This window comes from Calliphora vicina, chromosome 5 (genome assembly GCF_958450345.1).
Source record: "Calliphora vicina chromosome 5, idCalVici1.1, whole genome shotgun sequence".
NCBI classification, from domain to species: domain Eukaryota; kingdom Metazoa; phylum Arthropoda; class Insecta; order Diptera; family Calliphoridae; genus Calliphora; species Calliphora vicina.
In genome coordinates, this window is record NC_088784.1 from 68,723,910 (window position 1) to 68,750,016 (window position 26,107).

Sequence of the window (26,107 nt, forward strand, 5' to 3'; positions counted from 1 at the left end):
TATTTTGTAAAAATTTCAAAATTATTATCTCAGTCAAATGGAAATGAGTATAAATATGTTACTAAATATAAAATACTTGTTTTAATTATTGGTTTATTCATTAAATTTCAACCAAAAAATGTAAATCACTTTTTTAATTTAATATTTGATATCTTTGAAATTTATTTTCACCTCTACTTTCTGATATGAAAGACAAAATGTTCCAAGTCCCAAAAAAGGACCTATAAAATGTAAACGCACTTCTACTTAGCTGTGATTATTTGTTATTATAAAAAACTCTATTATCAGATTTCATAAATATTTCAAATAATGAATTTTAGAACGTTTTTGTCTCTCCTGTAATATTTCTGAAAAGCTAACAAAATGATTAATAAATTAAAATTTTAAGAACAAAATACACTAATGAAGTCAAATTTATTGAAGGAAGATATGTATGTACATCGAATTTAATTTAACGTTTGGTAAGATCATCACTAAGTTTTTAATGAATCATTAGTAAGATTTAGCCTAAACTTATAGAATTATGTGGAATTTAATTTTAATTTTTAATAGTTTCATTATGTGCAAAAAAGTTTTTAAGTAAACTCATCGTCCTCTATTATTTAGAATCATTGTAATTCTTAAAAATATTAATCTAAAGAGTTTTGTATTGTAAATCAGCAGTTTAGGTTTCAAATCAGACCAATAATGTGTATATAATGAATATTAAAAATGCACAAAAACGTGAGATTTATCAATTTTAGTCCCAAATTTTAAAAACCGGTTAACCGAGTGATAAAAACCAGATGTTTTTTGTAGATCTCCTTAAGGACAATTTATGTTCTAAATTTCCGCTCATTCGTATAATACAAGAATGTCCCTGAGAAATACATCATGAAATTGCGGAACCACCCGAACCCGCTTGCAAGACATCTCACACAGACCCAAACAAGATCAAGGCTTCGTAGAGCCGATCTACCACCCCGCTAAGATGTGGTCCATATGAACATCAACGCCGGTTTTTCGGTTAACCGGTTAACCGGTTTATAAACACTAGCGGTAATGGACCGATCCTCACAAAAATCGGTAGAAAGTAAAAAACTTTTTTATATCCAAATTAATCACGATATTAATTTCACAGTGATACTAAATTTAACGAAAAACCGAGTCTATAAAGTACGAAAATCACTTCGTTGATCCCCCATGCCAGCCAAAAAAGTTTGAAGACCAAGGTTTGGAGGCATTATTCCATGCAGATTGTTGTCAAACCCAACAAGAGCTTGAAAAATCATTGAGAGCTACTACGTTTACAAGCAGCAGGATTCATTTTAAGGGAGCATTGGCCGAATATGCCAAGAAACAGTAATATTTCATCATGATAACGCTCGGCCACATGTTGCATTACCTGTTAAAAGTATTTAGAAATATCAGGTAGGGAAATTTTGACTCACCCGCCTAATAGTCCAGACCTTGTCCCGTCCGACTACTATTCGTTTCAATCGCTGCAGTACGCTTTCTCTGTGATACGCTCCACTTCAGAACAGAGTATCCGAAAATTTATTGTACAAATGTTTCAAAATAAAAGCTAAAATTAAAAAAAAAAAAAAACCGAGAAAGTCGAAAATCCTGCCAACTTTGGAATTTGTTGGAAAAGTTATATTTTTTGAATACTAAACAACCGTAACGCAGAAATTTTCCAACTGATTTTCAAAAAGTCTCTTTTTGTTTGAAAATTAAAACATATCGCACTGGTTCCTCTAAAGAGGGTCAACTCAATATTTTTCAATTTTCACTTTTTGCAAGAAATCGATGTACCACTGTAAAAATCTTGAATCATTTTCTCAGCTCTCTCGCCAAAAAATGCTGTTGTATCCGTCTTCAACTTTCATTGTAATGTATTAAAAAAACAGTTTGTTGCCTCTACTGAAAATTTTTAAATTTTGAATAAATAAAAGAAACAATTTTAAAATCAATTTTTTTGAAGTTGCTACTTTAAGAAGATTGTTATGTCACTATGTTTGCTAATAAAAAAGTACGAAGTGATCGCAAAAAAACTATAAGTATTTCTGAACTCTATGGACTCCAATAGAATAATAAGTAAACCCCTGCATATTTTTGGTGTAGCACAGTGTTATTTTAAGACAATTATGAATGTTTAAATCATTTTCTGAGGGGGACCTTTTATGGGGACTGGGGACATACTTAACAGTATAATTTCAGAGTACTTAGAACTAATTTGTGCAAAATTTTATCATGATTGCGATATAATTTAGATATTTATGACTACTCAAACAGTGTTCCGGGGAGGACATTTGTATGAGGGATAGGTAAAATCAAGGACCGATATTGCCCATTTTCAAACCCTCTCAAAAAAAAGGATTTGTGGAAAATTTCAGCGAGCTAGCTTCTTTCGTTTGGACCCTATAATGTTTTCAACAGAGAGACGGACGGAGAAATTTATATTTTGATGTGTTACAAACGGAATGATAAAATCAATATCCCCTTCTTTTTTGATGGTGGGTACATAAACGATATCGCTGGCTTAACATGCAAAGGCTCTAAGTCCATATTTATTTTTCTTTGATTTCTATGTGCGTAAAAGCAAAATGATAAAATAAGTATTTGCCGAGATAAGAGGTTTTTTGGACTTAGAGCTTTTTCTATTGCTTAGTTTGTATTTTTTTATGGACTTAGGTCTTTTTCTTAGAACTTGTTTTTCATTCCTTATTTACTAGTTTTGATATCTGGATTACTAAGTCATTAATATATACAATATGGGTATCTAATAGAAATTTCGAAGTCCATTGCAACGATGTATATAAGACTATAGTAAATTGGACCTACAATGGGTCAAAATCAGGAAAAATATACTTTAACTCGATTTTTGTTTCATCAAACTAATTTTTTTTTTTGTCATAAATTCTTTTTTTTAATTTTTTAAAAATTAAAAAAAAATTTAAAAAATTTAAAAAAAAAATTAAAAAAATATAAAAAAATAAATTGGAAAAAACTTTTTTAAAAAGGTTATATAAGCTTCGGTACAGCCAAATATAGCTCTCCTACTTTTTTTTCACTAATAATTTTAAAAAAATTTAAAAGATTGTCGAATTTTACAAAGATATGTTTTACTACAACCAAATGCGAAGGGTACACAGAATTCTTTACTGCCGAATGTAGTACAAATCAAATCTGAAAAAAAAAACAAACATAACTACAGGTAATATCAACATTGATGATGTTTAGTTAGTTGACATATGACCACAATTTCAAAAGAAAGAAAATAAAAAAGAGCAGCCATGAAAATAACTTTAGTGAATTTGTATTTTTTGTTAGAAAAACAAGTCATAAGAGCCAACAATTTCAAATTATGATCTTTAATATTTTATTGCTCAAATAAACAACAACTACACGCAAACATTTAAACAACAAGATAACAGAAGAGGGGAAACTGCCGTTAGTTGTTAATGTTACAGTGAAGTTGCTGCGACATTGATGATGGCTAATATATATTGTTGCCATTGCTGTTGCTGCTGATATTGTTGTTTTTGTTCAGTTTATCCATAAAAAGGCATTTTGTTTGGTTGGTTGTAAATGATTGTAAATGATGATGACACCATTGCCATTGACCTCTGCCAAGTTGTAGTCATTTACTAGCTTACGTCGCCATTCAATCATTTCTGCCAAATTTGTTTATTTAAAGCAACGAAAGCAAGAAACCAAACAGAGAAGTAAACAAGCAAACCACAAGTGCAGGGTCTTTTATTTATTTACTTATTTTGTTGGTGGTTTTTTGTTGGCGGAGGCAAAATGTTGTCTGTATTTTTGTTTTCCTTTTCAATTGTGTGAATTTATCTATTGTTGGGGATTTTTCTTAAATTGCAGCTGTTTTGTCTTTTGTGGCAAATAAAAGAAACTCTCAAACTCCTAAAATGTATACAAACATACAAACAAACAAACATTCAAACTTACTTCCAAATACATTATAAGCTCCAGCAATATCAGCAAATGTTGCTCATAAATTTTTATTCATTTCAATTTTGTTTTTATTTTTACTCTTACCACTTGTCCAAAGTTCGTTGCATTCATTCACATGGTTTGTTATTAAATTGCTGGCAATTTTGTTTGATATTGTTTGCTATGTATTGCAGCAAATACTAACTGCAGTTGCTGCAATTTTATTAGTTGGTGTTACAACGCCTGTCTGGATTGAATGCCTGGTGTGAGTTTGCTTTTGTAAAATTTTGTTTCATTTTTATTTAACAAGCCTTGTACCAAACACTCACTGGCATTGTCTTGTCAATACTCCAAATAATATTAAACATGATTAATAGACGTTGCTGCAGACAAACAAAAATCATACAAATCATTCAGTGCAATGTTTTTCTTTCTTTTAATTTTCTTATGAAAATTTAATGGTTTTTTGATTGCTGAAACAATGATTATTAGTTCTTGTAAAATAAAATATTATAAATATGAAAATCACAATGAATAGCTGTTTTTAGTTATGAAAGAAATTAGGAATCAAATTATTTTATTTTTTTGTACATTTGTTTTTAGATCTTTTGTATGACTTAAAAAATGCGCGATTTTTTCAAATTGGGTTTTAAAAATCCCGGGATTCCGGTATTTTTCTGTATTTCGGGATTTTCGGGACTTCGGGATTTTAGTCAAAAAACATCAAATTCAACAATAAAAACTATTTATTTCGTTAATACACTACGTAAAAATGTAACAAAGCAAAAACTAATACATTGAATTAAAATATATTTGACACAAAAGATATTTCATATTTAAAACCGTATTCTGAACTTTAAAAGAGTGAGATATTCATAACAATACTGGAAATTTAAAATAAAATATAAAAGTATTGTTTTATTTTATAACAAAAAATTTCCGACTGTCTGTTTAAAACAAACGAAAGGAGGCAGCTGGCAAAAATTTTCCGCAAATACACTCCGTTGATAAGGTTTGTATTGAAAATGGTCCATGATTTCCCCTTTGCCCCATTCTGTTTGAGAAGTCATAAATATATTGATTATTCGGCAATCTTTATAAAATGTTGCACAAAATAAGTTCTAAGTACTAGAATTTATACTGTAAAGTATTGCGGAAACCGGGCTATATTTGTCCCTAGTCCCCATACATGGTCCACTTCAGAAAATTAATTTAACATTCATAATCTTATAATAATTAATATCGAGATAAAATTTAATAAACAAGTTGTATATGAAAACAAGTAAAAGAGCTATATTTGGCTGTGCCGAATCTTAGATACCCTTCACCAAATTTTTGCAAACAACTTTAAAATTTTTTTTTTTCTAAATTTTTTTATAAAAAAGTTTTTTTTTAAATTTTTTTCTTTTAGAAATTTTTTTTTTTAAATTTTTTTAAAAAAGTTTTTCCGAAATTTTTTTTTAATTTTTAAAAAAAAAAATTTCAAAAATAATTTATGACAAAAAAAATGTTTGAAAAAAAAATTCGGGTTAAAAAATATTTTCCCGATTTTGAACCATTTTAGGTCCAACTTACTATAGCTTTATATACATCGTTGCAATGAACTTTAAAATATCTATCATTAGATATCCATATTGTCTATATTAATGATCTCAGCCATTTGTGGGCCGATTTTGTCGATTTTAAATAGCAACCGAGCCGGAAGAATTCCCGGCTCGGTTGCTGAGATTTAGCTTTCTAGGTATTTTGAGAGCTTCAAAAGTCGTCCTAAAATATCAAAAAATTTCGGGATTTGTAGATCCCGAAAAATACCGGGATTGTTTTTCAAAAATCCCGGAATTCGGGAAATCCCGATCCCCAAAAATCCCGGGATTGGCATCCCTAATTTGTACCATATAAATTTATTAAAACTTAGCCATTTCCCATTTTTGTGGAAACATATGGATTCCGTGCCAAAAGAACAGCTTATATTTTGAGGACAAGATCAAATCAGAGAAAGCATTCTGCATCGAAACAAATAGTAGTTGGACGGGGCACGGTCTGGAATATAAAGCGGGTAAGGAAAACATGGAGCCGAGCGTTTTTCTGGGCCTTTTTCTGTCAATTCTCACAATAGATAGGACACTTTTGCTGCCACCAAATACAGAGAATTGCCTTAGCACCGTGGATATTTTGCTACGGTGTCGATTCGGTTGGTTGGCCGAGCTTCACATACGATCTCTTACGCTTCGGGTTATCGTAATGGATCCATTTTTCATCGCAAGCAATGAATCGGTGGAAAAATGATTTTCTTTTATAGAGTTCAAACTTCATTTCGGATATGTTTCTAGGCTTTAAATCGTATGGTACAAATTTCCCTGTTCGTGGTATCCATGAATCTTGTTGCTTTGACATTACAATGATATAGGGCCGCCTTTAGATTCTTGAGTATATTCGAAATCTGCAGATAGATAGCGAGGCATTTAGATTCCAATGCATGATAACTGCACGAGCAACTTGTTGTCGCGAGATACTAAACGGGGATCGATCGATAATGTTTCAAACCATGAGGATAGAACTTGCTTTTAACATAGGGAGATAGAATCAGGTATTCCCTTAAACTACCACTATCCGGCCTTGACTGGAATGAGAGTCAGTTTACTTGTAAATTCGACTCTGCTGAGCTTCAATGACTTTTCTGGAACTAACCTGATGGCCCTAATACCTCATTTATCTCAAAGAACTATTAAGTATCTAATAGGAATCATATCAAGGCGAATCTATAGAAGATGACGACAGAACTACAACAAATACAACATGTACAAAAACAACTGGTACTTTGTTTTTGTAAAAAGATAAGTGAACAGTCAAAGTTTCCTGTGGTTGTTTTTGCTTTTGGGTTTGTTGTATTTTTTGCCACAACAAACACAAGTGAATTGACAGTTCACTTGTCTAAACAACTGAATAAAAAAATAAACATCTGTTCTTCTGTCGTCACCTTCTATAGATTCGCCTTGAATCATATCTTATTCAGGAACATTTGTGGATTTAAGTTAATGGATAAATAAGTACAAATATCTTCTCTTGGCGAAGTATACCTCACTTAGGACTAAATAAGTTTGTTCTAATTTCATGATTATGCATATATTATTTTTTTGTCGTTCAGAAATGTAAAGTTTCATTAATGTTACGCAAATATTTCATTAATATTTCTGCAGTTCAATACTTATTTAAAAAAAGGTTTAAATAAATAGATTTAAATAATTGTTGACCAAAAACGTTATTATAAACACTTGTATTACGATTCATTGTATTAATGTAACTTTCATTACTAGTTTCATTAAATGAATGAAACTTTTCATTACATTAATGTAAGTGGATTGATGTAACGGTTTCATTCCTGTTACGAAGCGTTTTTCTTTCAGTGTGGTTCATTAATTTAAAAACTTTAAAGGTACCATTAATTTGTCGTACTTCAAAATACGTACCTAATTTCATATGTTTAGATTCATTTCTAAAAAAAACTTCTACTTATTAACAGCAAGTGAAACGTACCATCAGAAACAAGATTTTGTACCTTTATGAACACAGTGGTTTATAACTTTACATTTGAGCATATGGACCTAGTTTAATTTGTCTAAATTAGATACTACAATTAACAGAAAAAGTACCAATTTACTGTTTTTAATGCATTGATTAATATCAAATAGTACCATATAAAAAAAGTACCCATACCCTAGTTTTTGCCGCATTGAGAAATTTTAGAGACTATCTTGTTTATGAAATTTTATGTCATATCTTTTTGAATTTAGATTTAGAATAATTACGTTAAAAAATATACCAAACTGTTTACTAAAGTTTGACTTCTTCTACACTTTTATTGAGAATATTCCGTTAGTTCATTTTAGCCTTACTATGGTGGAACATGTTTTACAAATTGTATCTTTATTATAATTACTTAAACATTCGAATATTCAAAAAGTACCAAATACCAATCATTATTTTATTAATACCCTCATTTTAGTACGAATCTTTTTTAGAGATATTTCTTTTAAATATATTACTTTTTTATATTTCAAGTGGCTCTCATTCAAATAATTTCTTTCGTTTTAATTAAATCATAATATCTAATTAAATATTTTAATATCTTTATTTCAAGACTTACGTTTTTAATGGAAACTATCATATACATAATCCTAATACCAAGTAACATTAATTTTCAAGTTGAAATTACATTTAAATTGTGTGTTTTTTTTCATTTTATAGTTACTCATTTTTAAGTTTTCTGTGACAAGTGTCTCTATTTTTGGAGTTTGTATCTCAAATCTAGTACATATTTTGCTTTTAATGGCCACAATAAAATGTTGGAAATTTTTCAAATTGTTTTTTTTTATCACTGAATATTTCTTATGTAAAGCAAATGACAGTGCCCATAGTTAACATTTGTTTGATGTATTTCTTTGGCTTTTAATTATTATAAAAATATTTAAATTATATTTGGAAATAATATTGTTTTTGACAGTTGAATTATATAGTTTGTTGTGGCAGCAGTTAGTTGTTGCCTGTAACTTATTTACTCATTTATGTATAATGCAATAAATTGATGGGAAAATGGTGATGATGTCACCACAGTTGTAGTTGTTAAGGTTTTCCGGTGTCGATGGCAAAATGTTGTTTCAATTAAAATTTATGATTGTGAAAAATCGTATTTTCGTAGTAGGTTTTAAGATAATTAAAGAGAAAGTGAAAATAATTAAAAGAAAATAATATTGGTGGCTAACGTTAGCGCTAAGTTATCGTTACCGAAATAACTTCAATTACCGTTACCGTTTTAATCGTAAATTTCGTTACCTTGAAATAGTGTTACAGATATTCGATACAGGCCTGTCACACATTTTGTTCGGAATGTTTTCAATTCCGCAGTTTTTATTACGATCGATATCGATTTTGGTTCTTCTAAGCTACAGTTACCGATATAACTGCAATTACCGTTACCGATAAGTCATCGTTACCTTTTTAGCGTTTTGAATCGGTGGCCAACATTGGAAAATAAATATTATTTTTAGCTACAGTTATGTTTTAGTAAAACGAATTGAGAATATTAATACTTAAGCTATACATACACACAGCCTCAAATGTGAGTAAACAGCAGTGAATTTTTTGTCCGACTGAAATAATTTTTTTCAGAACCGTACCTATTATTCAGCCCAAATTTCTGGACTATTTATATGAAATAAAGAGGTGAAACCCCTTAACTTTCTGCATTGTTTTATAGAAATATATGGATTTATTTATATTAATGAATATTACATTAATTTTTTTTGGAAATTAACCCTGTATCTGCTTTGGGTCAAAATGATCCAAAAACTGTATTATCGACAAAATTCGGAAAAAAATAAAAATTTTCAGTTTTTGTAAAAATGTTGCTACTAAATAAATACTTTTGCATTTGAATGCAAAATAATCAAAATGTTTATGTAATTATCGTTGTAATAACAAAATTTGGTTAAAAAATTTTAAAGTTATTACAAATTCGCCAGACCATTAACGTCACTTGAACAAGAAATTTAGGAAAAAAATTATCATATTTCGAGAAAAATTCAAATAAAAGCTAATTTTTATTTAAAATATATCCATATTTGCTTGTGTATGAGTTTTTGTCTTCGTAGAATACCGTTAACCTATTCGCAGGTGTAATGGTATATTTTCGTAAATTTATGCGTAATGTTAAAGATGGAATATTTAAGGAATGTTGTGACTACACGTTCTTATTTAAGGCTATAACTCGCCGGATGGGGTAGGGTTCTTTGTCACAATCATATCCCACTTATACCAAAACAAAGTTGAACGTGCTTTACAATTCAATAAGAAAAAAAAAATAGTTATAATTAGAAGTACCCTTAGTTTTCGGACGGACCTCGGACGTTTAAATTAACGGACTTTAATGATTAATGTATTATCAAATTGCACACTATATATGATCTTTAGATATATTAGATCGTTGCCCTCACCAACCATAGTTCTCAATATAGTCCATATTATCTGCCTGAGAACCCCTATACATTACCATCACTACATTAGTTTGGCTTTCTTAACTTCAAACAAATTAGTTAGAATTCATTTTAAATTTATTAATAAACAAAGAAATAATAATTACTTAAATACACATTTGAAATGGTAACAAAATTTAAAGTTATAATATGCAAAATTTAAATGTAATATACCTATATAAATTATTGTATATAATTGTACTTAACTCTTAAATTTATTTTGCTACTCACTGTAGTTTCATTTAACGTTGCTCAGGCCTGTGCAGTTGTTGTTGGTGAAACATCAGATGTTGTTGCCTTTTATCGAATTTCAATAATAATAATTACAAAAAAGAATACTTAAGAGATAATTTTTAAGAGAATCGCAATTGCAAAAAAAAAAATTACAATAAAGCTCTTAATTAAAATATAAATTACAAAAACAACAAATTACTTTAAACCATTGATCACTTGAAGAGTGAAACAAATAATGAGGAAACATGAGGAAATGTATAAATTTAACAACAATAATAACAGGGAACAAATAGTTATGCAAATTTAGAAATTTTAACAATGATTAAAATTAATAATTTGAAAATTTAACAACAATAACAAATAAAACAAGACATTAATAACAATAGTAATATTTAAAACTTTTTTGATTTTAAATATAAAATTATTGGTTTAAATACATATATACAAATTTATAATTCAAATCAACTAAATAATTTTGATTTAATTATTTGGAATTTAATTTTAATTTTGTAAATTTTATTTTTTTTAATTCGACATGAAAAATTTAAATTATGTAATGAAGAGGTTTCATGTCGACTTTAGAAAGTGGAGTCTCGAACTTTCCAAATATAAATTGAAATTCGGCCACGTTGTCCACAGCACATGGGTCCAAATTGTCTCCGACAAATGTTATACCCAAAGTATTTAACAATAGTCGATCTAATCTTTTTTTTTTTTTTTTTTTTTTTAATACAAATATTTTTCGTTAAAATATTTATTTTTGTTTGTTTTAATTTTAATTAATTTTTCCACTATTTTATAAGAAGATAGTTTTAAAATTTTTATATAATTAAATTACGACTATTCATCAACTTAATCTCGTCACGACCAATCTTCAATTGATTCGCCCCATTTCGTTCATCGTTTTATCAAGTCAAGAACAACTTAAAGAGAATCGGTATACATATATACCTATCTTGTTTTTTCCTTCATAAATTGAGAATATTAAATTCCATTGATAATCTTAAATTTCATTAATAATCTCAAAGAAAAAAAAAATGTAACGGGATATTGTAAATTCATTGATGAGTTCAACTCATTCGTAATTAAAAGGGTATAAAATGGAATTGAAACAAATTGCGAATAATAAACGATAGAAAAAAACAATCAGTGATGGTAAAAGGGTAATGAAACTAAAACAATAAATACTTAATCAAAATGTAGAAAGTCTCAATAATCATGAAACCGTCACACAGGTATGACCAAAAAATAATATTTTTTTAATGGTTGTTTCGAAATTTTGTTAAACAAATTTCAGAATTTTTTGATCATCACATTGGGATTTATTGAGATCATAATAGGGAATAAAAATGTGAAATACCTCTTACAGTTTTTCCGTACCTGCGATTTAAATTTAGCGATTTTCAAGAAAAACTATTTTTTTGTCCATATTTTGGCCAATGAGCCCGATTTCCTTACTCTTATAAATTTTAAGTAAAACCTATTCATAATATTATAGTCCTGGTAATTTTAAATATGGTCTGAAAGTTTTACTAAAATCGGAAAACGTTAACCTTTAAATCGAGAAGGTCAAAATTCAAATTTTTCAATATTTGGAATTTCTAATGAAAAGATAGCGAAATGTTACATATTTTTGGGCCGATTTTCATGAAACTTGAGGAAAATATAACATAAAATATGTAGAATTTAAAATAACAGCACAAAAGTGGAAATTAACGATGTAGATAAGGCTATAGAAAGTTGGACCTACAATGGGTCAAAATCGGGAAAATATTTTTTAACCTGAATTTTTTTTTCATCCAAACATTTTTTTGTCATACATTTTTTTCCAAAAAAAAGAAAAAAATTTTAAAAAAATTTTTGAAAAAACTTTTTTTAAAAACAATTTCAAAAAAAAAAATTTGAAAAACAATTAAAAAAAATTAAATTTTGTTTACCTAAAAATATTTAAAAAAAATTATTTGGTGAAGGGTATATAAGATTCGGCTCAGCCGAATATAGCTCTCTTACTTGTTTTTCATTTAAATTTGTTTTTTATATTTTTCTCAGCTGAATATATCAATCTTACATGTTATTTTTAGAAAGTTACATCTTTATAGATTACGACTCCATTATAATTCAATGCAAAATTAGGGTCTAATTTTATAAAACGAAACGGCAAACGTTAAAAAAATTTTGTATGGAAAATATTCAAGTTTCAAACCCTTTTCCCAGTATTCTTCATACAAATTGCTTACGCATCCAAACGTTGCGTTTTATAAAATGAGGCCCTTAATTTTTATATAAGAATACTCCGGAAAGAACGTAATAGTTAGTAGTAGTTTAGTACTTTTTCTTTCTTCCAATGGTACTTTAGTGCTTACAATAGTTTTTCCATATCTTCAATTTACATTACACCATCATTATGAACATTAAATCAAATTTATTCAAAAACCAAATTTGTCAAACAACTACATAATATTTATACCCTACACCACCATAGTGGGGAGGGTATTATGCGTTTGTGCAGATGTTTGTAACGTCCAAAAATATTAGTCTAGCACCCACCTTAAAGTATACCGATCGACTTAGAATCACTTTCTGAGTCGATTAAACGATGTCCGTCCGTCCGTCCGTCCGTCCGTCTGGTTGGCTGGCTGGCTGGCTGGCTGTCCATGTAAACCTTGTGCGCAAAGTACAGGTCGCAATTTTGAATATATTTCGATAAAATTTGGTACATATAATTTTTTCGGCCCAAGGACGAACCCTATTGAAACTGGCTGAAATCGGTCCATTATTTCATATAGCCCCCATACAAATGTCCTCCCGAAATTGGACTTTATCGGTCATAAATGTTTATTTATATATGTATCTACACAAATTTCGCTCCAAATAACTTTTATACATACGAAATTCATGTCACCAAATTTTATTACGATCGGTGCATAATTAGTCATAGCTCCCATATAAGACCCGCTTCCGAAAATCACTTTAACGTGCATAAATCGCTTAAAAATGTGGGTATACACACAAAATTCAACATAGTTAACTTTAATATAGACATAAATCACACGACCTAATTTCATGGTGATCGGTCCATAATTGGCCATAGCTCCCATATAAGGCCCACTTCCAAAAATCACTCAAAAATATAAATTATTGATATTTTAAAAGAAAAATATTTTTACTCATTTACTTGGTGTAGGGTATTATATGGTCGGGCTTGACCGACCATACTTTCTTACTTGTTTTTTAATACGTTTTTGCTGAAGCATCAATGTTTTAATTCCTCTGCTTTTGGCCATTGCTCTAATTTCCTTGTTTAAATATTTTTAGTTAATGACTTAAATTTTATTAGATATTTTACGGTTTTTAACATTTTCAGTAAAAATTCCAACAAAAAAAATAGAAAACTCCCACATCAATAACCACATTTGTATATAAAAGTCAATTTAATTTTGGTTTACTGATTGCTGACATAATCAATACCTTTCATAATTAAAATCTAAAACACATCATATTTAAACACACAATTAAAACCAATTTTAGTTATAGCCATAAATTAACATATAAATTAAGTTTGTTTTTTTATTTGAATTTTCATTAACAAATTTTTTATTATTTTACCAACTAATATTCATTTCGTTTTTGTTTTACTTTAATTACAGATCATTTAACACGAAACAAGTGAAGTGGATTTTGTTGAAATAATTAAAATTTCAGAAATTTAAAAAATTAAAAAAAATAATAATAAATTTGAAATAATTTGCACTCACGCACATTGCTGGCAGGAGAATGTACCCGCGGAATGCCAAACTATGATGATGCACTGCAGCTGCGTAAATTTCCACAGAGTTACGTTTCTCTAACCAGTAAAAATAAGTGAAATAAAACAAAACTTTTGCTTATTATTTTTCATTTTTTGGCAAGATACGTGTGCTCAATCGAAAATAATTATAAAAATAACAACAATACAAATTAGAAATTATTCACCTTTTAGTGAAAATTAATTGAACGGTGAAATAACAAGAAAAGAAAATTCGTACGTGAGCTGGAGCCTTTGCCAACTAATTAAAAAAAATAACAAAACGATTTTCTACTCCAGCAAACAAACAACTAAAAATTACTTGACTAAACGCTTTGTACATAAATTAACAAAAAATAAAATAAAAATAAATAACTAAATAAATTTATTTATTTAAATAACGAATTATAAGCAAAACCTAAAGGAAAACATCGAAAGTAAAAAATAATTGATTTTCTTTCAAGCAAGTGCAGCAACATGTTCATTAATTTATGTTGCATGCAGCCGTTTAAATGTTTTTCAAAAATATAGCAAATCCGTTTCAATCACACAAGAGCCAAGAAAAAGTTTTGTGAAATTTTCTATTAAATAAATACAAATTAAATCATCCAGTTAGTCTAAACAGCCAAACAAAATTCGTATCAATATATTATTAGTGTTAATAAATTAAATAATTTTAATTATTAGTTTGAAATAATAAAACAAATAATTAAAGTCGAAAATGTATCGCCCAAATTTCTATGAATCAACATGTCTGCGTTGTAGTGAAACCGTTTATCAGGTGGATCGTGTTGGCCCGCTAAAGGATTTTACATTCTTTCATTCGGGTTGTTTTAAATGTGTACACTGCGGCACAAAATTAACACTCAAAACATACTATAACAATCAACATAAGCAGGATGATAAGGAGGTAAGTTTTTATTTTTTTAAACATTAAAATTTTTCATTACTTTGTTATTGATTTATATTAGCACGTTTTCCATTCCTGTAAAATATTAAACAAATCAGTTCATTCCCGGGAATTTTTAATACTAAATACAATAAGATGTTTTAGATATTTGTGTAGGTTAATATATTTTTCGGAAGTGGTTCTTATATGGAATCTAAGACCAAATGTGGACCGATCTTCATAAAATTTAGTAGAGTAATTATACCCTGCACCACCATAGTGGGGAGGGTATTATGCGTTTGTGCAGATGATTGTAACGCCCAAAATATTAGTCTAACACCCACCTTAAAGTATACCGAATCACTTTCTGAATCGATTAAGCGATGTCCGTCCGTCCGTCTGTCCGTCTGGTCGGCTGGCTGGCTGTCCATGTAAACCTTAAGCGCAGAGTACAGGTCGCAATTTAGAAGATATTTCTATCAAATTTGGTACATATTATTTTTTTGGCCCAAGGACCAAGCCTATTGAAACTGGCTGAAATCGGTCCATTATTTCACCTAGCCCCCATACAAATGTCCTTCCGAAATTGTACTTTATCGGTCATAAATGTTTAATTTATATATGTATCTCCACAAATTCCGCTCCAAATAAGTTTTATATATACAGAATTCATGTCACCAAATTTTGTTACGATCGGTCCATAATTAGTCATAGCTCCCATATAGACCCGCTTCCGAAAATCACTTTAACGTGCATAAATCGCTTAAAAATGTTGGTATACTCACAAAATTCAACATAGTAAACTTTCATATAGACACAAATCACACGACCTAATTTCATGGTGATCGGTCCATAATTGGTCATAGCCCCCATATAAGGCCCACTTCCGAAAATCACTCAAAAATACAAATTATTGAAATTTTAAAAGACAAATATTTTTACTCTTTTACTTAGTGTAGGGTATTATATGGTCGAGCTTGACCGACCATACTTTCTTACTTGTTTTTGTATATATTTGGAATTTTTATGTCAAACTTCAATGGAATTTTGTAAGAGATTTAAGAGTAGGGTAGAAAGAGAATCATTCGCCATAGGGACATATCTGCCAACACCGAATAACTTAAAAACCGAGTAATCGATTTTGTTACATTATCAAGTTATGCTTTCGTTTATCGAATATTTTCCATCTCTGAAAGTTAGATAGTTTAATTTTACATATGATGTGAGGCAGACGCGATTAATTGTATTTCAAATAGCTGTGAAAATATTTCAGCATATGAATTTTTTGTGCTAACTTCTTTAGTTTCTGTTATACAAAAAAGATATTGGACGATAATAGAATATCAATAATAGTGAACAATAAGTGACAATAGTTTTTTCGATTATTTAATTTAAAGTACGAACTAAATTTATATTAAACCTCAAAACTCGTCCTGGGCCACATTCGCCATATACAAGGAATCCCTGTGACGTAGATCAAAATGTTGATAAAATTTAGAAAAAATCAGCCACAATTTGTTTAAATTTTTTGTTAAGTTATGTGAAATAAACAATAAATATCTAGTTTATTATACTTTGTTTTGTCAATTAAGCTATAATGTTTTATTTTACAAATGGCAAATCTGTCCCATCCCTTTGGCGTATTTACCCCATGGGTGGGGTGGTTGCGCCGTTTTTGGTCAGTCTAGAAAAGTTAAAAATAAATGTATATTGAGATGAGATATGCAAGACTGAAATTAATAAAACTAAAGTATCCGAAATAAGAAAAATATTAAGAATATGTAGTGAGGCTTCATTTTGAGATCGTCTCAAAAAAGAGTGGCGTATGGTCCCCCTTCTACCCTATTTAAATTATTGTCGGAAGTGGACCATAGCTATGAATTTTGTATGGATACTGCAATTCTATAAGCATTTAGAGATCATAGCACCATATTTCGGAAAATTATTTGTAAGAGAGCTAAAAGAAATCTTTTGGATTCCGTCCCATAATAAAAGTTCATCTTTTGATGCCAACAACGAATCAAGTCAATATCTGATACCCTGTGAAGTGAAGAGTATCCGAGAGGGAGAGTTCTGCATCGATAGAAACAAATAGTAGTCGGACGTGGCAAGGTATGGACTATTAAGCGGGTGAGGAAAAACTTCCCAACCACTTCATTCTAAATACTTTTTAACAGGTAATGCAAGAAGTGATCGAACGTTGTCATGATGCAATAATTCGGTTTCATGTCTGGCCGCATATTATGGACATTTTCGGCCAATGCTCTCTTCAAACGAATCAGTTGCGTTCGGTACAGCTTCCCTGTGGTGATCTGGTCAGATTTAAGCAGCTCATAATATATAAGACCGTTTTGCTCCCACCAAATACATAGTATTACCTTAGCGTCATGGATATTTGGCCTTGGTATCGATTCGGTTGATTGTTCCGGCTTCTCATACGATCTCTCACGCTTCGGGTTATCGTAATGGATCCATTTTTCATCGCAAGTAACGATTTGGTGCAAAAATGATTTTCTTTTATAGCGTTCAAACACCATTTCGGACTTGCAAAATCGTTTTTCAAGGTCTCTCGGCTTTAGTTCGTATGGTACCCAATTTCCCTGCTTTTGGATGATTCCTGCTGCTTGAAAACGCTTTGAAGTTACTGCTTGAGTAGCTTAAATGATTTTGCAAGTTTTTGTTGAGTATGACAACAATCTTCATGGGGTAATGCCTCCAATTATTGGTATTCAAACTGTTTTGGCAGGCCTGGGCGATCTTAGTCGTCCGTATCAAAATCACCACTTCTGAAGCGAACAAACCATCTTTCTCACATTGAAACCGATGGAACACATTTACCATAAGCATCAGAAGCATTTTCATTCATATTAAAGAAATAAAACAAAACTTCCCGTATATGACGCTTTGTTGGCACAAAATTCTACAGTTTTTTGTACAGAACTCCGGTTCTACTAGCCCGAATTAGCTGATTTTCAATATCAAACTGCTTTGAAGAATTACAAACATTTTGGTATAAATTTAAATGTTATCAGTTGTTTATTTTACATGTGATAATGATTTTTTTCAATCGACTTAGAGTTAATTCGTTTTTCTGAAATAACAATTAGGCCAAAGGATATTTCCATTTTGATTGATAGACGAAACTCGAAATAAATATACTGGCTTAAATTTAATAATTCATTGGTAAAAAGTGAAATAAGTACACAATTTAAGTCCCTTAGATTTATATAATACTAAGTTTATAAAAATCGGGCAACTTATTACACCGACATGCCTAAAAATATATTTGAAGTTAATAGAGAAACGTGTTTAGCAAATGGAAGATAACTTTTTTGAGATATCCTTTGTTTAAGAACAATTTTTGGATTCAATATCCTGGTTGCAAAATAAAGGATTTTTGGGAAAATATATTGAAACAAGGGTACATAAGCATTACTACGAGACCAATATTGTTAAAATTGTATGATGTTTTGAAATTTCGCGATTGAAATTCCGCAATTTTACAAAATTCTTATATAAAATTTGTACATTGAACTAGGGTTCTATTAGTCGATTGTTCGAACAATCGATTTTTTCCTGAAAAAAGTCGAAATCGACTTTTTGGTCGAACAATCGACAATGTTATCTCAAAAGTCGAATAGTCGAAAATAGTCGGTAAAAGTCGATAAAAGTAGAAAAAGTCGATAAAAGTCGACTTTTTAGATTGTTTAAAATCTAATATTAAATTGCAACATTATACTAAAACTATTGCAATTTTGTATACTTGCATTTTTTGTAAATAATATATAAATGTTTTAAAGTAAAGCTTTTTTCTACACAAAATTCTTACAACATTCTTCTAACTATTATCGCCTTGATAAATTTAATTTTTATTGCTAACATTGCAAAAGGCGCATTAATAAATGTAGAAACCATGTATTTTTTACAAAAAATCGTAAAAAGTTGAAAAAGTCGAAAATTGTCGGAAATTCGAAAATAGTCGAAAAAAATCGAAAAAAGTCGATTAACTAAAAAGTCGAAAAGTCGACTTTTCATAAATTACCAAAAGTCGAAAGTTCGAAATGTCGACTTTTTAAAATCGGAAAAAGTCGAAAAGTCGACTTTTTTTTCTGCTATAGAACCCTACTTTGAACCTAGAATTTTGATTCTGAAAATCAGCTAATAAATACTCAAGAAGTATAACCCGAGAAGTAACGTGTTTTTAATCTGCTGCTGCAACATGTCAGCATTATTTATGTTAAAGGAGATTAGAGAGTAAATTTATTCCCCTGTGGATTTTTTGAGTTATGAATGAATAGTTAAGAATACTGCACCAACCGGCTTTTAATTATGTTAGAGTGGAACGAAATTACAGAAATCGAGGGGCTGTTTAATAAGTACTCAATTTCATCTAAAGTCATTGATGGCTTCTATGACCGTCATTTAATACAATATTTTCTGAGCGTTCGACAGTAACAATCGATTAATATGAAATGGGATCATGACCTGGAAGTCACTACAATGACATTGAAAATCTCAACGAATCAGAATTGGATTGTTGTGGTCACCTGACATCCCTTAAGAAACTGTATGGCCAGATCAAATAAATGATCATGACTAGTCGTCTTTTTACATCCGATTGCGATTCGGTGTACATTATTATGAACTGTATCTAATCCACGATATTAAATTAAACTGATCAAAGAGGTATATATTGGGACACTGTTATTGAGAACTATTGCACTTCGCAACAAACGTTTCCTTGTCCATGCCCCAGGAAATGTAGTGTTTTTGGAAATTTAAATGATTAAGCCAAAGGCTAACTCTAGAATGTCGATGAAGAGACATTAACTGGAATTCACGTTCCTGCATGAAAAAATAAAAAATGCAGAATGTTAGCAATATAAATGTTGAGAAATATGGATGGGACTTTCAAGTTCTTAAAAAACGATTTTGCAAAATTTGAGTTGTTTCCGGTTACTATCATTCATTTCCAATACCTAATTTTACTAGCGAGTGAATAATATTTTTTGTTATTATTTTTAGCCATTGCTATTTTTAAACAGTGTTAGAACTAAAATTTTTAAAATAATTTATGAAAATAAAACGTAAAGAAAGAACACTTTAGAAAAAAACATAAAGCCAAGCTGACTGCATAATATGTAGGTGAATTAGTTTTAACGTTGAATGCCTTAAAAACGTGAATGAATGTATGTCGACGTCTGTATACTAAATAAGGTTGACGTTTGATTAGACCTGTTAACCGGCTACAAAAAGTAAAAATAGTAACAATAACAACAACAACAATTACGAAAAAAGCAGCAGCAATGAATGAATGAATAAAAGAATGAGCGTTCTTTACAATGTCTGTATTTATTTGATTTTTTTCAGAAGAGGCAATACCATTTAAAGCTTTACGTAACCATGAGTGTAGACTTACGTATAAAAACACACACAGATACATAAATCTATGTACGGATGTATGAATGTGTACGAAGTAACTTGTAACATTGATTGAAATTATATTAGAAGCACTTAAAATCAATGCTCAAGAACACCTTTTTACTGAAGGGAGAAATCATTGTCAATACTATGCAATCGAATATTTAGAAAAATGTTTTCTTAAATTAGTATGGAGCAAGCAGTAAATTAGTGTCAATAGGGCTCCATTTCGATTAGATGCACTACTCAATTAGACTAAGATACTAGATCCATATTGGATACTAGTAAAGTGAGTACTACAGATAATCTGTTTCTTCCCGACACGTAAATTGTCCAGTATATACACTAGGCTGGCCCTTAATAAACGAAAATTGGATTTTGGCCATTCTCACCCCCCAGTATGGTGAACATTGGTAAAAAAATCATCCTGAAAAAATTTAGGTAAATCGGTTGAGGTTAAGACGTGCCGCAAGCCCTCTGAAGTTTTGAGATGCATCTACAAGGAGAAAAAATGCATTTTTTTCAGTTTTTGTAAAAATTTTGCCATTAAAAAATTACTTTTGCAATTTAATTTAAAAGAATAGAAATGTGTACGTAATTGTCGTTCTAATGAGACATAAAAAACAGAAATTTGTCAAAAAGTATTAAAGTTATTAAAAAATCGCCAGGCCATTAACGTATCTCAGGCCACTAGAACATGAAATGTAGGAACAAAATTAACATATTTTGAGAAATATTAAAATAAAAGTTTATTTTTACTTAGAATATATCCATATTTACTTGTATATGAGTTTTTGTCTTCGTAGGATACCGCTAACCTATTCCCAGGTATGACCAAAAAAAATTATTTTTTTAACGGCAGTTTCAAAATTCCATTTTCAAATTTTTAAAAATTTTGTTAAACAAATTTCAGAATTTTTTGATCATCACATGGGGATTTAATAACAACATAATAGGGAATAAAAATATGACAAAATTATGAAAATATCTCTTATAGTTTTTCCGTACCTGCGCTTTAAATTTTGAAATTTTCGAGAAAAACCAATTATTTGGCCATTTATTCAGTTTATTTTCCCAAATCACCATGGACGAATATAGATTTCAAAAACTATATACATATAACTATGATAAAATTGTTTTATCAATATAAGTATTCTGTTCTGACCCTAATTTTCATAGAAAAATCATCTTCAGCGATAAAATGGGTACGTCAACAAACAACATTACTGAAAAATTCACTCTTAGGTGTGGATTTTGAGCTGGCGTGGTCTTCGATCCATCTTTTTTCAAGAACGTCGTTGTACACCCTATCACTGTCAACGTCGAGCGGAGATGATGTGAACTGACCACTGAGATCGTTGAGCCCCTTAGATTTTTTTGTGAGGTTTTCTTAAGTCACATGCGAATAAGACATGAACCACAGCGGCCCTCAAAGCCAACATCGGTCAAAGTCAACCTGATTTATATGATGACATCGATAGGCCTTTTGAATACAAAATTTCGATAATTTCTCACACACACTTTCTTTTATATTAATTTAAAGATAGAAAGACCTATACATGACTACTTAATGGCCAATATCTCAGCCTGAATTACACTACTTTCATATACATAGAAAGCGGTATCGACGGTATCCCGAGGTTCTCAATAAATTACAGTTCATAGAAGTACTATTCTATACTCAGGTCCCATATCCATTTATAAGGTTAGTGTACATACGAGAACATTCGAAGACCTTTACACCTATTTAGATTCCCTTAGCAATTTTTAAACTCACCTTTTCTTATCCGGACTGCTTGTAATCCACGTGTGATCCAACAGACAAATTTAACTAAAACTATCTGTGACACATTATTGAGACAGTCCTGAACAAAATAACTTAGTCTGTGGGGCTGTTATCCAGTAACCAGGGCATTTTGGATAATCTAAAAGTGATAATCATAGACCGCTTGAGTTCTCTTTCATCAATTACTTTTTTTAAAGATTTTGGGAAATTGATTTTTTCTAGAAGATTTCAACCAAAATATTATAAAAATACCAAAAAATCCATTTGTAAAAAAATTCGAAAAAGTAACTTTTGTTCCGCGGCTCCTCATTTTGACCTTATTATGTTGGATAATAGAGACTTATTGACCATTAGGCTGTTTGCGTCTTTGAACTTTTCTTATAGACGGATATTGCGTATTCCAGAGGACAAAATTAACGGCATCTCTGTAATCTCTTAATGATCTTAATGGTACTATATAATCCTTCGGCTGTACCAAGGCCTACCTAGCTTTTGTAGGATAGTGGCGTGAACAATATGTCCATGTTTCAGTCCGGCTGATGTAAGTGCCAACGTAGATACAGTCTGACCTTAAGCTAGTAATAGAAATACAAGATAGTCTTAGTAACTTCCGAAGATTCAAGAGATATGTTTTATGTGTCCAGATAAGAACACCATAGCTCAAAATAGACCTCATCTTCTTCTAAAGAGTTTCTTATATAAATAAAATCTTTTCGTATTCGTCTCTCAGCTTTAAGATTCCTTAAGATCTTAGAGTTCAAAAAGTAGCCTATATTCCAGAATATAGCCGGGTTGACCCACCGATTATTTTCATTGGCTTATGGTAGTAACGGATTCCATAAGATAAAGTTTTGTTCGAAAAATATTTTTTTATTAAATAAGGAGCACAACAGGCCCAAATGAGCCCGAAAAAAATTATAGTCACAACAAGGTTACATAAAAGTGGAGATATAACTCCTTCTCGCGGTTTACCACTAGTCACAAGATTCCCTGTTCTACCCACAACCCCTATCTCAGTACATCGACTATTGACGATATATTCACATTGTGAAATGGATACTTTATATACCGAAAATATACCACATCATCAAGTCATTCCTCGATAGTGCCGACAACGTCAAGCAAGACGACCTACCTGAAGTGAGGATATTTCTGATTTAGACTTCAACCAATCATTGCAGAGTCTTCAATAAAAACAATGCAATATTGATTGTGGTATTTCCCGCTTTGCGAATAAATAGCACTGTAATCTCCCTCAATTCCCTCGCACTTTACACTGATTCCAGAATACTCCTAAATATTATAATAAGCCATGGAATTATGACTGATATTGATCTTTGTAATAACGCAGGGAAAATTAAATCCAACCCTGAAGCATTGAAATAGTAAATCTTTGCTCACAATGAAACCTGGCTCATATGGATTCGAGTTTACCTCCGCAATTAAAACTTTGAATAAACATTTAAATTCAGTCGATGTATTTAGAAGATTGATGATTGATGCCAGTTGAATTAAGATCATTTTGTGACCAAAGGTTCTTGATCTCTAGTTGCATATTGTGGTTATAAGTATTACTATTATCTAGTTATGATTAAAATCTGATAAATACAAACTTGTACTCTGCTGACTCATAGCAAATCATTGACGAAATATTGGCTTTAGTTTATTCAAATCATTGATGACTGGCATCCTCGACAATGTTAGTTGTCGTTGACGATCATATGGGTGACAATTTTAAAGAATACAACAACAATCATTGTTGCTCGTGTAGCAACAATATCTTCCACATTGTCTTCGAAGTATAATAAACAGTATCTACAATTTGGTCTACGAATCAGTTTTGGTTTTCATCCGGGATAAGCTTATTACGTCAAAATTCTTCAAAGGCCAGCATCTTTTGAAATCTACTTTTCCATTATTGCGCTTTTTTATCCGAATACAGTAAGTTATTTGACTCTTGATCTAGAATTATTTATAAACAACTAGAGAGAATCCCAAGATATTAAATATTCAGCTTTTAATCGGCAATCTAGGTTAGCTAAAAGTAACTAATTAATACAATCATACGAGGCCAATACTTCCGCTCTAGTTAATTTGGATAACATCTTGTGGACTTAATCCAATCAGATACATTATCTGGCGAACTATCGGCTAGGAATACTTCATTAATACAATCCGATGAGATGAATACATCGACTCTCAGTCGGCTGAAAACTGACTGTTGAAGATAACAGCAATGGATACACTCGAATAAGATAAATTCAACAACTATCTATCTAACTGCAGTATAATAGCTATGACGAGATATATGCTTTGGGTATTTCCGTTGCCAATTAATGAGTTAAAATGCTTAATTCGGGAACTTCACTATTTTCCAACGTGACCAATTTAGTATAATCTAGCGATATTATTTTCATTAAGCCATAAAATATCTTGATATTTTATGTTGTCCTAGACTTTTTTTATACCCTTCACCTTCGTAAAAAGTCAAAAAAAAAAAACTTTGTTTAACGAAAAATATTTATTTTAAAGGGTATATAAGATTCGGCACAGCGGAATATAGCTTTCTTACTTGTTTATTTTAAACTTTTCTTTTACATTTTTAGAATTTCACTACTTTTATCAAAAATTAAACAGCATTTTTTATCAAATGACAAAACACATTTTAAACTTCCGCTTGAAATGTTGTACGAAACAATAGGAATATAAATTCATGAGTCTTTTAAAACAGATTTGATGGCGGAGAATATTATTTATTTTATGAAAACAAAAAGTGAATCAATTTCAAATTAAACGCATCTGGGAACTAGACATATTCAAAAATCAATTTAGCATTTCTTTAGCACTTGAATGTATAAAATTTTATTTTAGAACGTTTTTTATATTGTAGTTTGTATTTATTTATATAATTGAAAATAATGTATGAAATTTTATTTTTTTTTTGTTTTCTTCTTTATTAATTTTAGGTATATTGCCATTCACATGTACCAAAGAGTGGACCTGGTCATTTGGATAACACATCTGTGGGTATAAGACAAGCTTTAAATGCTCCACGTACAAATAAATTTGTTAATGAACAAATACGTGGTGCACGCTCCGAAGTTGATGGTAAGTTTTCAAGAACACTGGTTTTTTGACTTAATTAAACAATAGTTAAGATTTCAATTAAATTTAATTACTCCAAAAGTAGCAAGTGTAAAATTCTTTTAAAAGTTCTTAAAAATAAAAACATTTTCATCATTAGAACATTTCAATTAAATGTTTATAAAATTCACATAGTCATACTTTATTGTGTAAATTGTTGTATTTTGTTTTTAATTTTATTGTGTTTTATGTTCTTAAAGGAAGTTTCGGTTCAAGACAATCAACACCAAATGGTTATGGCAGTCGTGAGGTGAGTTCGCCATCACAAAACGATTCCGATTACAAATATGGACGATTCGATGCCAGTGCGCTACATATTGCACATGCTCTCAAACAGACTGAAATACAAAAGGCCTATAATAAGGCGAGAGAAAAACCAATCGATTTCTATTTGGTAAGTTAAAATTTCTAATCATTTTTATTGTGTATTTTTATTTATGTTTATTCTTTAAGGAAAAACTTTTATGGTAAGAAAAAAACAAACAACTTAAGACACAAAAACTGGTTTGTTTCTTAGATCTATTGTTATATTGTTGCTAAAACACTTGTCAATCATTTAAAATTTTTTCTCTGTCTCCTGTTCTCAGAGGAAAGTAATAATTGATTTTTTAGTGATTCCACTTATTTCATCTAATGAACGCACTTTTAATATTCATATTAAATTGTAATTTTGAATGCCTATTCCAATAATAAATATTCATTGTTGTGGAACAGAATTACAATGTTTTTACATGATTTCTTAAAAATTCGTTTGTTCTCTAAAAAATCATAATCGTACTTACTTCAGCTGCATTAAGGTGGAACTTATATAGGACTTCTTCGAATTTCAAGGTCTAAAAATGTCCGCTGACACAAATGCAGAAAATTTGAGTAAAATCGGATATGGT

At 30.2% G+C, this 26,107-nt stretch overlaps 1 protein-coding gene across 2 annotated transcripts in view; it reads left to right on the plus strand.

Annotated features, from left to right (window-relative positions):
* Hil (Hillarin) overlaps positions 1–26,107 on the plus strand; it is a 112,897-nt gene that overhangs the window by 61,502 nt on the left and 25,288 nt on the right. For both annotated transcript variants that reach the window (XM_065513413.1, XM_065513414.1), the window contains exons 2-4: positions 13,844–14,890; positions 25,043–25,184; positions 25,421–25,614. In XM_065513413.1, coding sequence (XP_065369485.1) covers positions 14,702–14,890; positions 25,043–25,184; positions 25,421–25,614 — 525 coding nt within the window. In that variant the 5' untranslated portion in view covers positions 13,844–14,701. The remainder of the gene's footprint in view (positions 1–13,843; positions 14,891–25,042; positions 25,185–25,420; positions 25,615–26,107) is intronic.